Source organism: Xiphophorus hellerii, chromosome 8 (assembly GCF_003331165.1).
Source record: "Xiphophorus hellerii strain 12219 chromosome 8, Xiphophorus_hellerii-4.1, whole genome shotgun sequence".
NCBI lineage: Eukaryota > Metazoa > Chordata > Actinopteri > Cyprinodontiformes > Poeciliidae > Xiphophorus > Xiphophorus hellerii.
In genome coordinates, this window is record NC_045679.1 from 17374253 (window position 1) to 17391412 (window position 17160).

The 17160-nt window shown below is 35.8% G+C and overlaps 1 protein-coding gene across 1 annotated transcript in view; it reads right to left on the bottom strand.

The window, feature by feature from the left end:
- astn2 (astrotactin 2) overlaps positions 1-16574 on the bottom strand; it is a 262503-nt gene extending 245929 nt beyond the window's left edge. Inside the window, exon 1 of the mRNA XM_032569481.1 lies at positions 16026-16574. Within this exon, the coding sequence (XP_032425372.1) occupies positions 16026-16458 (433 nt within the window). The 5' untranslated portion in view covers positions 16459-16574. The remainder of the gene's footprint in view (positions 1-16025) is intronic.
- Positions 16575-17160: the final 586 nt, after the last annotated feature.

Here is a 17160-nt window from a genome sequence, read left to right on the forward strand (position 1 = left end):
CCTCCTCTTACAGGCTCAGATTGGTATTGAGGACTAAAAAAAATCCTGATCGGGACCTCTCTAAAAACCACAAATCTTTAAGTGACAGTCGCGAATAAACAGCTTGGCAAAATTTCTGATTTCTGGCTAATTTACATTGACTTATGCTGTACTTACATCAGCTACAACAACCAGCCATATATATGCCTCATCTGTTCCTTTCTGTTTCCTTGTATGAAGGCCACATCTATTAGGCAAGCTTCAGCTGCTATGAGACTGTATCACATCACCATAACAGACGGCCTTTGTCAGATGTCATTAGCCAGCAACTCTGTTTCTTCGAGACAGCAGACAGCGCTAAGATCCATGCAATGCAAGGAAAGAATTACAGGCAACAAAAGCCATAAACACACAACAGAAATTCACAAATAAAAAGACATGCAGCTGTTTTCATGCCAACAACCAGAATGCTGTTTCACAGAGCAGGATCACTGTAAAAATCTGGAAGAGTTCTTTTATTTTGGTCCTAAGTCCTGATTTAAAAGGAGCCAAGTTCTTTATCTGCTTTGTGTAATCACATACAAAACACAAAAAGGACACAGAAGCTTTAATAAGCAAAAGATAAATTTTTCCTCCCTATGACAAATACGCTTAATGTACATATGCTTACTAGAAATTAAGATTTTGATAGCAATAAAAATTTACTTTGGACATAAATCCCAGACATTTCCCCATCTATGCCGACTGACAAAAAATGCATTAAAATCCACCCTCCTCAAACATTGCGTCAGGTGCCAAGGAGCCTACTTAAGCGGATGTCGACCAGTTGGATTATCATTCCTTTGGCTGCAGTCAGATTTTGGCTGCATCTCTCTCCTTCTGTTCTGCTCTCTAGTCAACATTTCCAAGATCTCTTCCATTTCAAAGCTAAAAAATATTCTTGTTTCCTCTGGTCTTCAAGATTTTTTATCATAATCTTGTCTACATTTTTTTAAATATGTCAATCTTCCTGGTTTAAAACTTACCTTTTTGCATCACAGTGGATCTTTTTCTTCAGACACAGTGTAAATCTTCCCTCTATTTAAACAAGATATCTATGTGTCAAAAATGTAAAGAGAAAACTACAGGAGAAAAAAAGCCCAGCTTGAACTAAAACTTCTATGAAATCAACTTAACTTAAATCCCACTAACAATTAAATTTTAACACAAAGTATTATTTTCTCCCCCATGCAAACATAAAGAACTACATCCCAAGGCAGATTTATCAAATCACACAAGGCTTTGATGCTCTGTAATTATACAGCACATCCACAATAGTTTGTTTCATTAGTAACAACCCCAGCTGTGTATGTTTTACACGCCAAACTGAAAATAATATTTATTTGGACTATATATGCATAAGTATACAACTAAAACTTTAAAACTCAGACTGAACAGTTTGTCAAAATCATAGTTTGCTGTAAATTTTGTACAATACTTTTAGCTTTTTTGCTACAAAATAGATGTCATAGCATCTTACAATATATATAGTGTTTCGTTGGTGATTAATGACTTCAGGTTTCAGAACCAGAGCAGAAACTGTAGTAGAATAAAATAAATCTCATTAAGGGGCAAATTTAATGAGATTTACACCAAACAGGAACTTTACCCTACGGAAATGTATTGCACTTTCTTAGCTTGAATTTTTTACATCTGAATGCATTAAGAGGTATTTCAATTTTAGATCAATATAAGTGAAAAATACCTAACAAAAAAAGCATATAGCTGAATCTTCTGTGAGGCTTCGCTACAGTAAAAGATCAAAACAAATGAATACCCTAAAAATTGTTTGTTTTGATCCCAGTATGTCAGTCATTGACTTTTCTTAAGCCTTTTGCAGTCATTAGATCAACAAACTAAACCTGAGAATCTAGCTCAAATCCATAAATCAAATTTAAACATTTTTATGAAGATATCAAAAGATGGAGCACTCAAGTTGACATCTGCATTTGAAGAGAGAGAGAAAAAAAACACATTGGCTCAACTTCAGTTAAGGACAAGAGAGCATGCCTGTAAGTAGATCCCATCCATTAAGAGACTGTAATAATGACATATAAATGCAATTAATATGACTGATGAGAGACAACATCTTGGCAATCATCTGCCCACTTCTTCCTCATTTTCACAGTAGCATGTCTCTGTAGATGTATGTAGTGATCAATGACAGGATCAAGAAATATATTAATCATGGGGTTGTCTAAAGATGAATGAATGATGGGTAATTGAAAAGCATTCAGAATGAAAATAGTGTAGTGACAAATGGCAATAAAAAAAATTTAAACATATTTTGTGTTCATATTTTAATTAATATGACTTGAAATAATAGTTTTCAGTAACAGTAGCTCATTTTACATTCAACCTTGGTAATTCAACCTGATGTCTATAGTAGTAAAATAATTGAAAAGCTGTGGTAGGTAAAGTTTATCAGAAAGTATTTTAGAGTACTTCCTGGTGCTGTTTACCTCTTACAAGTGTTAATTTAAATAGTTTTACTTGGATTTCACTTGTAAAGAAATAAAAATAAATGAAAGAAAATTGACAATGTTACCTAAAAGCCTTGTCCACAGATTTTATTTAAAAAAAAAAAAAAAGAACTTGCATGGATCTTAAAATTCTAACATATCTAACGTAAAATTGCAACATAATCAACTAACAAATGCAAGTTTTTACTTTAGCTTAAGAGTTTTTTTCCCCCACAGACTGACATCCCACAGCTACAAGTCTAACTAAGTGCTGATAAATGGAGAGGTCCCATTAATTTTGTTTGTTGAGCTGTCTCATTACCGAGTTAATAGTGCATTTGTCCCGATTGCGGTCATGTTACAGAACAGTGATCGCACTGTTGGATTAATGAGTTGAAGGCAAACCACATGGCTTTCTGTAATCATTTCCAAATGACTTAGTGTACAACAATTTAAAATATATGGTTTTATTTTTTATTGTATCTATGTGTTTATCTCCATACTTCAGTCACTGGTGTTAAGACAAACAAGAAATTAAATAACATTTACAAAAAACAAGCATGCATATACTGTATATTTTGTGAGTCAGATGCTGATACTGTAAATCTGCTGTTTTAAGGTCTGACAATTTTGTGTTATACATGTTTTAACTTTTTGGGTCAGTTTTAAGCAACCTATAGCATGTGAGTTCTATGGGTTGACATTAAAATATAACCATGTCAAGATTTTTTAAGCTGTTTTGAATTTTAACTTTTAAGTACCGTATTTTCCGCACTTTAAGGCGCACCACATTATAAGGCGCACCGTCAATGAATGGCCTATTTTAAAACTTTTTTCATATATAAGGCTCACCGCATTATAAGGCGCATAGAATAGACGCTACAGTAGAGGCTGGGGTTACGTTATGCATCCATTAGATGGAACTGCGCTAAAGGGAATGTCAACAAAATAGTCAGATAGGTCAGTCAAACTTTATTAATGCATTAGACCAACTGATGATGAATAAATGAAACAACAAATCATAAGACAAATACACTCAACAGAACAAAGAGTTAAAAAAACAGGAAGGAACACAGGACAACATACTGCAAAAATAAAACAGGAACTAAAGACTACAATTCAAACCTGAATACAGAGACTTCAATCAAAAGCAGGATAAATACACAGTTCAATATACGGTATTCTGACAGAAATGTGTAGATGCTTTGTGACAAAAAGTGAAAGGGTTCATTGAATACCAACAAACTCAGAATAAAACCATAATTGAGTAGAATTACTCATTGTTCCCTAGAAGGGTTCTCTTTGAATGCGTTTTCCTGTAATACATTGTGACAGATAGAAGAAAAATATGTTGACATGGTTCAGAATGTATGCTGTCAACATTTTTTTTTCTTAAACAGTTAATTTAAACTGTTTATTTTTATCATCATTATTATTTATGGCATTCACATCATCTTCAGCTTTAAATACTCCAAACTATGCAACTCCAAAAATACCATGTCAAATAATCAGCTTAGTATTTAGGATAATTAGAGTTTTTCTGCTTGACATGTACACAACAAATTAAAATAAAAATGTGATTACACCGCTTCTTTAAGCAGTTTGATCACATCACATTCCGTGACCTCTGAGCAAACTCTGCTCTTTCACACATCTAAGGGTAAATGTTGTCAGATCATAGCTTATTTAGACCCAGACAAACTAACAGAAAATAATGCATAAAGTGTCCTCTGCCTCTGAACTGAGGTAAACGGAAAACAACCATGACATACCAATAAGCCTCTTCTGCATCAGCTTGCAGTATGTTGTGAGCAAACAGAAATTTTTCACAGAGGTTTACAGTAATGTGTTGAAAACACCTCAATTTGGTACTGTTGCAGGCGTAGAAAGGTAGGATTTAACATCAGAGAAACCAAATTCTCAACACGTAAATGTGTGGCATTTGATACATAGAACTGATTCAAAAATAGCCATGTAGTCACATCTAGATTGTTGTATTGGTGACTTTTAAAACCATAATCTCAGCTTAGTTTTGTTTTAAATTATAGTATTGAAAATGGCTCCTAAGAAAATCATATTTATGCCAAAACGTGTGTTCCTGTGCAGATAAAAGCATTGCCACAAAAAACTCAGACTGATGATGGAGCACAACAAAACCAACACTCCCCTCTACCCCTCACCCTCTGTAGAGGGGAGGATTAATGGGGATACTTTATCTGGGAGGAAATCTCAGAGACAGTATCGCTTGGAGAGAATGCAAATATGTACAAACACGCCAGCTTAGATAAAGGGTTTAAAATCTTTTGTAGGACCCGTGGGGATCTTGTGAGGTGTGTAGAGCTGGATGGATGTTCCCAAGGTGCATAACAAATTCTGGTGGGAATCAAATTTTATGGGTCTTAAAAATCAGTGAGGACAGCTTATATGAACAATGGCTTTTCTTCTACTTACTGAATCACAAAACCTGCTTGCCATGTTTCCAAAATAAGACCCCTATGTGAGTTGTGTGATTTTAAAAGTCCATTAAGTGGATTGTTTAAGATAATTTCCAAACACTTTGAGGCTGTAAAATCTGTACATAAGTGGGCTTTTCTAAATGAGTGCAGTTGTTGCTCCATCTTACTGCTATGTGGTGACTTTGTTGTTGTTTTCTCAAAAAGATTTTCTGTATACCGTTTTAAACTTAAAAAATAAACATATTGAAATTATAACTGATAAAAAAACAACAAAAAAAGAACTTGTGAAAATACAATATGCAAGGGCAAGCAGGTTTGTTTCCCTGTGGATAGGTTTGCAAATCAAACCAGCAGGATGATATTTAAAGGCTTTCTTGGCTGTCTAAAGTCAAATGTAGAGGTGTGAGTAAATTACACTGAGGCAAGATCTTGTGTAAACCATGCCTTTATTCAAAGTCGGATGGAGAGTCTTATATTCAAATTATTTCCCACTGATCTGGATTATACCAGGACAGAGTGGCAATGTTTTGCATATTGCAGTTTAAGAAAGCCTGCTACCCACAATGGACAACAGAATGAAAAAAGCCATTTAAATAAAAGGATGTATTCCATCCTCTATTTCTGCAATATACTTGTTGTTGCAGAGAGAGGGAATGTGTGTGTGGAGGAGATCTTTTACCAGGAAAGACTCTGACAACAACATTATTAGATCACCAGCCTATCACAAGTCAATGTTATCAAGAAAAAAAAGATAATGACTAAAAAAATAATAATTACATGCATGCCCATTATTGGAGATAGATTAAACTTGCACACAAGTGAAAGCTCTGTCTGAGCAAAGGAAATTTAACTAGCTGTTGTGCCCATTGATAGCCAGTGATGCCAGTAATGCATATATGACCACTACTTACAGTAACAAGTAATCCAACACTAAAAATCAATAATTAAAGTTACTCATTACTGCTCTGTGAATTATTTTTCTCATTTCCTTTTTTTTTAAGATATGCTTGCTTTCTTCTTGCACCATGGTGATTGGCATTACATATGTCAACTTACGCGTAATGCATACCAAGCAGCACATAATATATTTCTGCAAGAACATAATGTGGTTCCATTTTTTACCTTTTGAATTAATATGAATTTTACTTCATGCAGAAGATTCAACTTTTCTGATAATTCTCTCATAAAAAGAGGTTTCTCTAAACTTTTTTAGGGATCAAATGTCTGCTTCTTAGAAAAAACATATTTTCAAAAATTGATCATTTGAATATCTCTTTCAATTGAACCTTCAGAAGTCTCATCACACGTTACTGTTAAAAATGCACTTCTGAGAAAGTGAGTATTGGCAAGGTAATTTTTATGTTTTTTGGAGAGGCGATTAATCAGTAGTCATATTTTTTTCAAAGTAACTGTGGCAACACTTAATAGCTAACTCACAAGGATGATCTTCATATTTCTAAGCATTTCTACAGCTTTCACGCAGGAACAAAAATGAGAACAGCATCAGTCCCATACACAAATCTAAATGACTAAATGACTGACTAAGCTATTGATCCACTCATATTAAATATGTATGAAAATGGCACAAACTCATTGAATGCTCTCCAAGCTTTTTTCTTTGCAGTTGTTTATTGTAAATATGTTTGTCATTCAGGAGTAACTCCAACTAATTTGTTTTCATAGCTATTTGTGCTTCAAGCCTATTACAACATACAAAAGATATTCCAAATCAACTGGAAGCAAAATCAAATGGGTCTTTAATTTGAAAACGTTAAAGAACAAAAATATGTATTTCGTTTTCAGATCAGGTAGATCTTGCTGTGCCTTGAAAATGTACTTGTACTCCTTGAACATCCTTGTTAACAAAGATCTTACGTGAGAAAATGTGTTGAGAGAACAATAGTTGCACCATACACAAATCTGGCCTTAAAGGCATTGTTGTTAAAAAAAAAGAAAAGAAAAAAAAATGAAACCTAAAAAAGTATATCCTCCACTTTGGTACAAGCAGTGCAAAGCACACATGTAGAAGAAGGTGCTCTGAACCTTCTTCTAGATGAAAATGTTACTTTATTCTACAAAAACTCTGTGTGGCAGAAAACTAACATGTTGAACATACCATTCCCACCATTTATTACTGTAGTAGCAGCATCATAGCGTTTTTTTTTTTTTTTAAGGGAAGATAGTCAGAGTCAAGAGAAAGAAGGATAGTGTGAAATACAAAATCCTCAATGAAAATTGGCTACATACTTGAAAATGCTTTTAGCACGATTTGAGGTTCATCTTCCTTTACATCCATCTTTGTATTCACAGAAAACTGTGGTCCAACAAACTCAGTGGGCTTAATATACTGTATATTGTACGTGCAACATTTTTAAATTATAGTTCCTTTCCATTGTACAACCGCACACTATTTTGTGTTGATGTATCACATAAGATCCCATTAAGATATTGTAAAGTTTGTGATGTTATGAGGAATAATGGAAAATATTTTTTGGTTTTAATTTTCTAGAACAAACTTCCAGAAAACTGTAAAACAGCTGAAACACTGACTTCTTTTAAATCTCGACTAAAAACCCACCTGTTTAGAATTGTATTTGAAATGTAATCAATTACAAATTTATTGATGGAACTTGACTTAATGCTGTGTTTTGATTGTTGATTCTATCTTGCATTGTGTTTCTAATGATGTAAAGCACTATGAAATGCACTACTGCTGAAATGTGCTATACAAATAAAATTAGATTGATTGATTGAATACTTTATAATTATATTTTGGGCACATGTGGCATCATTGCTATAAAGCCAGATGAACAATGATTTATTTGACATGCTCTGTTATCAGGAATAACAAATCACAAACAATCTGTGATTTGTCTTATTTTACAGAGGGTGACAAAATTTTCTGTAGGCTGATTTGTGTCTCCAAGAATCCAAAAAATTTGCTTTACACAAAGGTAACACAAACTGCCCACTTTTTAATGTGTTACATTAAAAGCAAAATCATGAACTGTTTTTAGTGCTGTTTGGAAAAGGCAAACTGAGATTTTGCACAAAAACGAACAAACAAAAAAAAAGCAAACACGACATGCAACCCAACTGCGTATCAAACTAGGTTTAATGCTTTTGAGCGTAGGTTGATATATTTTTCATGCAATGTTCCTGTGTCCCCCATGTCTTGCTTGCATTATACAAAGTATTTTGCAAAGAGGGCAAATGCATTGCAGAGTTGTTGTCACATGGGGCCTTCTATTATGTGGCAGGGACACACCAAAGGAACCTAAAGAGCAAAAAGAGTAACTAAATGGAATTGCTTTTATAAATCAGTGTCACATTATACATTCACTGCACAGGCTAAAAAGCCCTTTTACAGTATACAAGTAGGAAGTCCATGAATCTTTAGGGGATCAGCTTGTAGCATGCTCCTGTGAGATGCACTTTTCAGGTTATTCTTTGATACAAGTCCAGCTTTATGAAGATAAACTCTTATGACCTTGTATGGTTACACAGACAACAATGCCTGGGCAGATTTGTCAGATTTGAAGAAAGTGAGAAAACAATTAACGTCGTAATTCAAAGACAAGAAAATGTCTAACGGATGGAGGGGGGTGCTGAAGAGGCTTACAGTCTTTAGTCAAGATGTTTTTATTTGTTCATCTTGTATCTGGTGAAAAATTATAGAGACAATTGTGTATGGTGTTGCCTTGCATAAATCACACAAATAAAAAGGAAAAGAAGGCATGTGTGCATTCATTAGAGGCATTTACATAAAGTTCTTTGTTCATCCTGTCAAAGACAACCACAGTCTGCCTCTCTGCAGTGGTAATGATCAAATGATTATCTTCAGATCAAAGCTATCCACCAGTGGCACACAGCAAGACTGGAGACTCTGGTAGTAAAAATAAAGCTTTCTGAAATGCAGGATCCACAAAGGACAGACTTCACATGGGTCACTGTAGATCATTCATCTTTTCAATGCCATGAATTTCATCAACTGCCCTCACACTGAACAGGAATGCTTTTTTCTTGCAAATTAATTGCATATGCATTTGTCTAAGTGAAACATCTCATCAGTACAAATTAGCAAATAAAATATATAATTGTCAGACAAAATGTTACAAACATAACAAAAGCTGCAGTAAGTAACTTTTATAAACAGTTGTTATAAACTATGTTGTGATAGTCTAATATGAGACAGATAATCTGATATAATCAAGCTCTTATACCTCCTCCCAGTAGAAGGAGGTAGAACCTTCTGCAGAAATACACCAGTCGGTCAAAAACAACCAATCAGAGCCAGGAGGAGGATTTTAGCATTGTTATTCACCCTCGTATAATTCATCAAAACACTGGACTATAAAGAGAAGTAAACCAAAATGCAATATTTAACATGTTTATGAGTATGAAACTGAAGTAGGTTGTGATAATGGTAATTACAGCATGTGGCACAATAGTATAGACTGGTGAAGGTGTGAACTGAGCAAGACTACCAAAGAAATATTTGAGCAAAATCAGTTGTCAAACTGCATGGGATCCACAGTGTAATCTGCTCATAACTCATTTAGTAAGGCAGTTAGCCTTTGATATAGGAATTTAATATTACTTAGTTTAAAAAAAAAAAACTCAAGCCCAACTTTAAGATGAATAGGTCTGTCTATATTTGACCTCTTTTAAAACTACTTTCATGAAGCACACAATTAGATCCCTGCCATACTTTAAGAATGTGATATTTAGCCAAGTGCTCATTCTTCATGCCTCAGAAAATCAAGGGCCGAGGTGTTTGCATTCACTTTTCCTTCAGCCTTTCCTTTAGGCCATTTTCACCATAGCTTTTAATCTCCCTTCGCTAAGACTGGTCTAGTTGCCATAACTCCAGCTCTGCCATACAGTAACGCACAGTTGAAAGGCGGTGTGCAAAACTGCAAACTTGACATGTCGGCCTTTGATAAGATGCAGAAAAAGCACAAACTTTTTGAGAAAACAGAGGGTTATTATGATTGACAGAGGGGATAAAAAATAAGAGATCTAAATGTTTTTGATCTTCCATTCAGTGTCTGAAGATTTTCAAGAAGGTGAACTTCTAATGAGAGTGAGCCATGTTGCCAAAATGCATTGATTTTTTTTTTTTTTTACCTAGTCCCATGACATCATTTAAAATGAGTTATCCAGAGTGACAAAGCATACCAAAACAGAAAAATCTCATTGAATTATTCTCCAAAGTGCAATTTTTAGCAAATTTTGCACACATATTTCATGAAGAGTCATTAAAGTCCTGATTTTAAAATGAAATATGCACATAGCAGAACAAGAAAAGGTGAACTGTTTAGAAAGGTATGGTAAAATCTACTGCACAACATTTACATTATTAAGATTAAGTACATATTGGTTACACATATATCTGTCAATGTTTGTTCGCATATAAAAAATGAACTGAAAACAAAACCAGAAAGGAGAAACTGTTCTACACATTTCTGGATGGGTAGAAAAGATGTCCTTTCTACCCATCCATTCTCTGTGACACTTTGGTAATAAATCAAAGCTGAGGAGGCAGGCAAGAGAGGGAAGGAGACTTGTGGTCCTTCCCTTACCTTCCCCCAATAACCTCTGATGCTGGTTTGACAAAACAATCGAACATCTGACAGTGCCATGGAAACAAGACAGAACTATGGTTATTGTGGTTTTCATGCAGATGTTAAATTTATGTTAATTTAAAAACTTAAAAAATAAAACAAGCGCTTGTTCCAAGTTAGATTTTTTTAGACAGTAATCAGGTATACTGAATGACAAATGTTTGTGTAAAAATATTTTTGTCTCATTCTTAAAACAAATGTTGGAATGAAGAGTACAGGATTTAAAATCACTGCCTGTTCAAATATACAACTTTAAGTTTTTGTAGCAGGTCAATTTCCAAAAGACAAATCTTTTGGAAACTGAAGTGCATGTATCCACTTCACCCAGTTTTGCTCTGAAAAGACAAATCTCTTTCATTATTCTCACTTTTGGTTTGGTTTGCCTTTAGTGAATCATAATTCAATTCCACAGTCAATTTGCTTCATTTGTGGAGGTGTGAAAACTCATCTTAACTCACCAGATAACACGAGTTTCAACTTGCTAGCAAGTGAACCATCGTGCAATTTGCTTACAGTGGGAAATCAAACCAGTTATTTTGTCAGCCAAACAGAGGAAAGGAACCATACAGAGGGAATGGCTTGACTTATACCCATGACTTACACATACATTTGTACTATGGCAACTGAAAAGTTTCTCCCTGTCTTTAACACACCTCGTTGCTTAAACAAGTCACTATTTATTTAAAAAGAAAAGTGCGATGGAGCAGGTGTACCAAGTAAACCAGATGGTTCATAAAACACTTCAAAGCAATACTTAGATGCCTTCTGGCTTTATCTGATTGATTTCTGGAAGGGTCCAGATGGCAATGGGGTTGAAGTTATCCCAGACTCCTGAAATTCTTTGGTGCCCAACAGGGTAGAAATAATGACCAAACATAAACCTATATGCATGTATTTGTTGCTTGACGATGGGATATAATATTGACAGACAATCCGTGGGATTTATTTTAGGTCACACTTAAAAATAAACACAAACCTTTAAGAAACAGTATTAAAGGTTAAAATGTGAAATATAACACAAGTTAAAGTGTTTTTAAAATACATGTGAATGAATATTGCTAATACTCATTCATATTAGTCAATTATTTCACTTTCATTATGGTTAATTAAATAGAAACAAGATAAAAAAGGATCCTATAACAATTTTTTGTAGTGACTAAATACTTAGTTTTGCTTTCTAATCTTCTTTGTTGGTGAATTTTGAAAACATAAAAAAGATGAATTGATCAATTCCAGCTCAACCCCCTGGATACTAGGAACTAAATGCAAAAGTTCCATTTATTGCTCTTGGTGAACCACAATTTAAATGGAAAGTACTAAACTTAAACTTTAAATGGGACAAGAACTGCTCTAATGTCTCTAAGAGCTCAAATTGTGAATGTAAATGAAAGGAAGAATGAAGAAATAAAGGAAATGCCTTTGAGTATGTCTCAAGTATATTTTGTGGGGAAGAAAATATTTCACATTGTCCTTGTCATCAGAGACAGAGATAAAATGTAAAACCCACAACCTTGTACAACAGTTTGATCTTAGGTTTAGTCATCAAACATGAAACAAAAATGGCTATATCAGTGTCCTGTTTCGTCACAAACTGCCTGAAATAGAGTAATAATTAGAGGTGCACCGATTTATTGGTGCCGATTTCCTTCATTTTGGGAGATCAGCGATCGGCCGATTTTTACATGTAAAGCCAATCTTATCCACCAATCTTATCCAGCTTGGCAAAGGTCTAGGAATCAACCACTGTCCTCTTTTGCTCTCCAGTGAGAAAGGTTTGAATGACAGACCGGCCCACCAAGTTATGTCTGCACATTTGCAATTAACAATAGTTACCCCACTAATGCCAACTCAACAACGTTCTTGCTATATTGAGCGACGTTTCAGAAAATATTAGTATCGGCCAAAATCGGAATTGGCAGGTTAAGCTTTTTAAAAGATTGGTGATCGGCCAGAAAACTGCAATAGGTACACCCCTACTAATAACACAATCCAGATAAAAACAAACTGTAGTGCCATATATTGTTTAATAGATATTGAAGTATATGAGCATAAAAAGGGAAGAAATAAAAGCTGACCAAGTAAATGTCTAAACTGCACAATGTTTGACCTACGTGTAGTGAGCCTCTGGGGTTTTGGTTATATTGCAATAATAAATACAACTAATATGGTTGGATTTGTATGCAAAGTGGGTTCTATTTAGCTATAAAAAAATATATATTACAAACACTAAATTTCTTACTTTTGTTTAAAGCTCTGTCTGAGCTTTGAACAAAAATATTCAAGTGGTGCTGGGTTTTCTTCAGGTAGTTTGATTTCATTCCATAGTCCAAAAACATCCATGATGTAATAATTGTAGATTCTAAATAGAGTGTGTTTACTTTAATGATCGGGATGTTTTCTATTTCTCACTCATTGATCAGTGACATTAAGGAATCAGTCGCCTCCTGACCATAAACACCATTAAGTCTGTATAGCAAATGGACTGATGGAAGAGCCCTTTATTATTTTAAACAAGCAAAAAAAAAATAGTATTCCTTTGATGTCAATTACAGCATTCGGTTTCAGGTGAGAGAATACAACTTCTAAAAATGCTCATGAGAAGAGAAGCTGAGAAGATAATTGGCATGTCTTTCTGCTCCGAGTAAAAGGAATGCAAAGGTGGGACCAAGAAACTGGGATGCAAGCAATATGATATAACAAAAGAAAAGGAGAAAAACCAAGGTTTAAATAAGACATTTAAATAATTTAAATGAGTAAATTAGCTTTCACTGTGAGACAGGAGTTTTAGAATGATACATACAGCGCCCTTCACATTTCTTCATACCCCCGTAAAGTGTGTGAAGCCATAAAATATATGTTACTTTTTTCCTGCAGTAACATAATTCCAAGTTAAGATTTTGGTAAAATTTAACACAACACACACATACAAGAAATCTTTCGCAGTCTGCTTTGTTTTCCAGAATTTCTCTACATTTAATGCCACAACGACCTGCTATTTTTGCTGATAAAAAGTTCAGTCCTACTCTTGCCTGAGTAGCAAACAGTTCCAGCTAAATTCCCAGTGGAATTTGACAAATTCCATAGGTTTACATTTGTGATGGTAGGGGGGGAAAAAAGATAATCATATTTTATCACTCAAAAACAACTGCTAGTAGCCCTGATGACTGCACTTAATGGAATGGAGACCTGATTGAGACCTGACCTGTGACCTATGGGGAATAAAAATAAAAAAAACCCTCTAAACTGTCTATAGTGGGAAAACACATATGATTTCCATATCAGTGCCAGGTGACAAAAAATAGGGCACTGTATCATGTCACCCATATAAAATTTCTACTTATTTGAAATCTTTTAAAACAACAATTGTGTGAATAAAACTAAAAGTTGGTGAACAAGAACTTTAACTACAGAACACTGTAAGAGTTTGGTTGAAAAAAGTGCCTTTGCACAGTCAGCCTTCTCTTATACAGCAGTTCATAACTGAAGTATTGTACCAAATGCTCTTTTATTATTTTTATTTGGTTTGGTTAACCTTTAGTACCTTGTAATTTACTAATAATGTGAATCAATGTTTTTAATCTATTGTGTGACACGTGTACATAATAGGCTGATTTATGTTAACGTACATTGTCTGATTTTAAATAAACAAATTAAACCACATCTTTACAAGAGGTATCCATCAATGTGGGTGGCTCTGTATTTGTATGACTCAGGTATAAAAATGGGGTTTTGAAATCTCATATATTTAGAATGTGTTTAACAATTCAAAAGAAAAATCTAAATAAAAAAAAAAAGTAGTAAAAATATAACAATCTGAGCCAGTCTCTTGCAGACAGAACTACATTAGGCAAAAGGGAAGCAAGTGTCCAAATGCTATCAAAGCATGTCTATAAAACTATGTTTTCAAAGCTTAGGTGAAACTAAAGCACAGTGCTGTGGATTTCCAATAAACACCTCCAACACTTTGATAAATGATTTATAAAAAATAAATAAATAAAATAGTGTCTACACCTCACCAGAGAACACACTGAGCTCATGCTGCGCCTTCAATATGTAATGCACACATGGAACTATTAAAGTCCATTATACCTCCTTTTCTCCCTTCATACCATGTAGCCATCCACTGAGAGGGTGAAGCAGCAAATTTGCTAGCTGGCTGACTGGGAGGACAGAGAGGCCTTTCTCACCAGTCAACGGCTGTCCTTAATGAGAATAGAAAGTGATTTAGTAGCTTAATGCTCCAACCCTCAGCCTGCCTGCCAGCCTTTGCTTCGCACAGCCAGCTCGGTCGACACTCCATATAGAGAGGATGAAACTGAGAGCAGTGAACAAAAGGGAAAAAAAGAAAGAAAGAGAAAGGGGGGTGATGGCAAACCACTGTCCAATGTGAAAAAACAAAATTGCAAAACAGGAATGATAGTTTTGTGATTCCTCAGTACCCATATTGCTGACCTCCATTTGTCTTTGTTTTGACCAGCTTTCTATTCTACATTGAAGTGATCTGAAAATGACTGTAAATTGAATAAGAGAACAGTGTGCAACTGTTGTTTCTCACTTTATCTTGTGTGGCTCCAAGCATTTACCTTGTTCCCCACACTGTTGATGGACTGATGCACAGTTGTAAAAGCAAATGTGTGGCTCGGTGTACAAAGGAAAAAGAGGTGAGGATACTCATCTGCCTTTTTTTAGGCATTTAAATGGAAAAAAAGAGAAAAGCAAAAGCAGCGAGTTGGTTTTCATTCAAAGTCAGCCCCCTCTTGCAAAGCAAATATGTATTCAGAAGGTAAAAGCCAGAGACACTTTCTTGCTATTATGTACTCTGTGATTATCCAATCAAAGATGCTTTTACCCAGACCATTTTAGAGTAGTTGGCTATAACACAGAACTTCAGATGACCTGTCAAAGACCAGCGTTGCATTGCCCTGATTCACTCAGCTGTCTGGGGATGTGAACAGAGCTCACACACTAAATCTGATGTCTGGGGTTCCCCAAAGACCTTCAAAAACTAAATTGCTGACAGCTAGTTTAGTTATAGTCCAGCCGTTTATTTAGTTTAACTTGCACCTTCATGTGTGCAGCCAATTACATACTTGAGTGAGAATAGAAGCAAAACATCAGGCATATTCGCAGGGCTAAATTGCACTGCTGCATTGGGGAACAACAATTAAGGAATGTATTAAATTTTAAATAATTATTTTTAACTGGATAAGCCAAGAGAGAGGGATATCACATAAAGTTTAACTTTATTATGCGGCCAATATTTGTTACTTCTAGAATATTGACTTTGAGCAGAGGCAGAGGGTAGAACAACTGCTGAATTTCTGGTTGCAGATCAAACAAAGAAGCTTGAGCAAATTAGGTGATTTAATGGCTGGGATTGTATGCTTTGAGAAGTCTATCTCAGTGTAGGGATTTCTGGTCAGATCATGGCGGGCAAACAGAGTACCACAACAGTTTCTTACCGAGTGTGAAGTAGGGAAGAGCTGTGTTGTCCAGATCATCCATTACAGAAATTCGGCCAGGTAGGTCTGTTCGAACGAATAACAGGAGCCGGGATTCGCTCCCTCCTCCACCTCCTCCTCCTCCTCCTCCCCCCGCTCCACCTCCTCCGGTTCCTCCTCCACCAGCACCACCTGCTCCAGCAGCAGCAGCAGCGCTCCCTCCTCCAACCACGCTCCCGGAGGCTCCACCGGTGAAGCTGAACTCGTTCTCCCGGAGCACGGGCAGGGTAGACACGGTGACGGTTTTCACCTCGCACGGCGTCTCCGTGTCGCTCTCGCTGTCCCGCTCCTCGTCAGGCGACGTAACACCTTTGCTCGTCCGGAGTGTCAGGCACCCAGTCAGGGAGAAACCCACGAGAAGGACGCGGATGTGCAGCGCTGGTATCCTCGCCATCCCGCTCCTTGTGTGTGGTTCTCTCGCTTTGAGTGGGGCTCATAGGCTGTCCGTTCACTTATAGTACAATCGCTGCAAAGGAGTCGCGTCCGTCCAGGAGGCGGCAGCACAGGTGTAGTGAGAATGACAACTCTCGGCTCCTAAAGATCCATTCCTGCCAATGTTGTGGGGGAAATAAATACTTGGCTCAATTAAACACGTGACATTAACGAATGCATTAAAAACTTTGTCTTGTTGTGTGATTTTTTTTTAAACAACCGAGCCACATTTTTATTAAACCAGATCACGTTTTCCACATTCATTTAAGTTCCAATTCAGCTTAGAGCTGAAGATTTAAATCTGCACACGCTGAAAATGCCTCCTTATTTAGTTTCAGAGTTAAGATTTAAAAGCTTATTTTGGAACTTCAACAATTAAAACAGAACAAGATGGTCACCAAGTTAAAAACACCTCTATTCGGATCTGGATTTTGTGGTGTTCTTCAAAGCCATTCCGCACATTCTGCATAAAACCCTGAAAGACAACATCTGCTGGCCACATCCAGTTTTGTGACCCTAAGCTCGACACACTGTGGTTATGCAGCACGACAAAGATCTAAATGAGACTCAAGGCCACTGCTACATGCCTGAAAATAGTAAGTTAATAAAAACAAAACTAATGTTTTTGAGTTACCTAGTAAAGTTGTATAAATAAGAGGTTTTT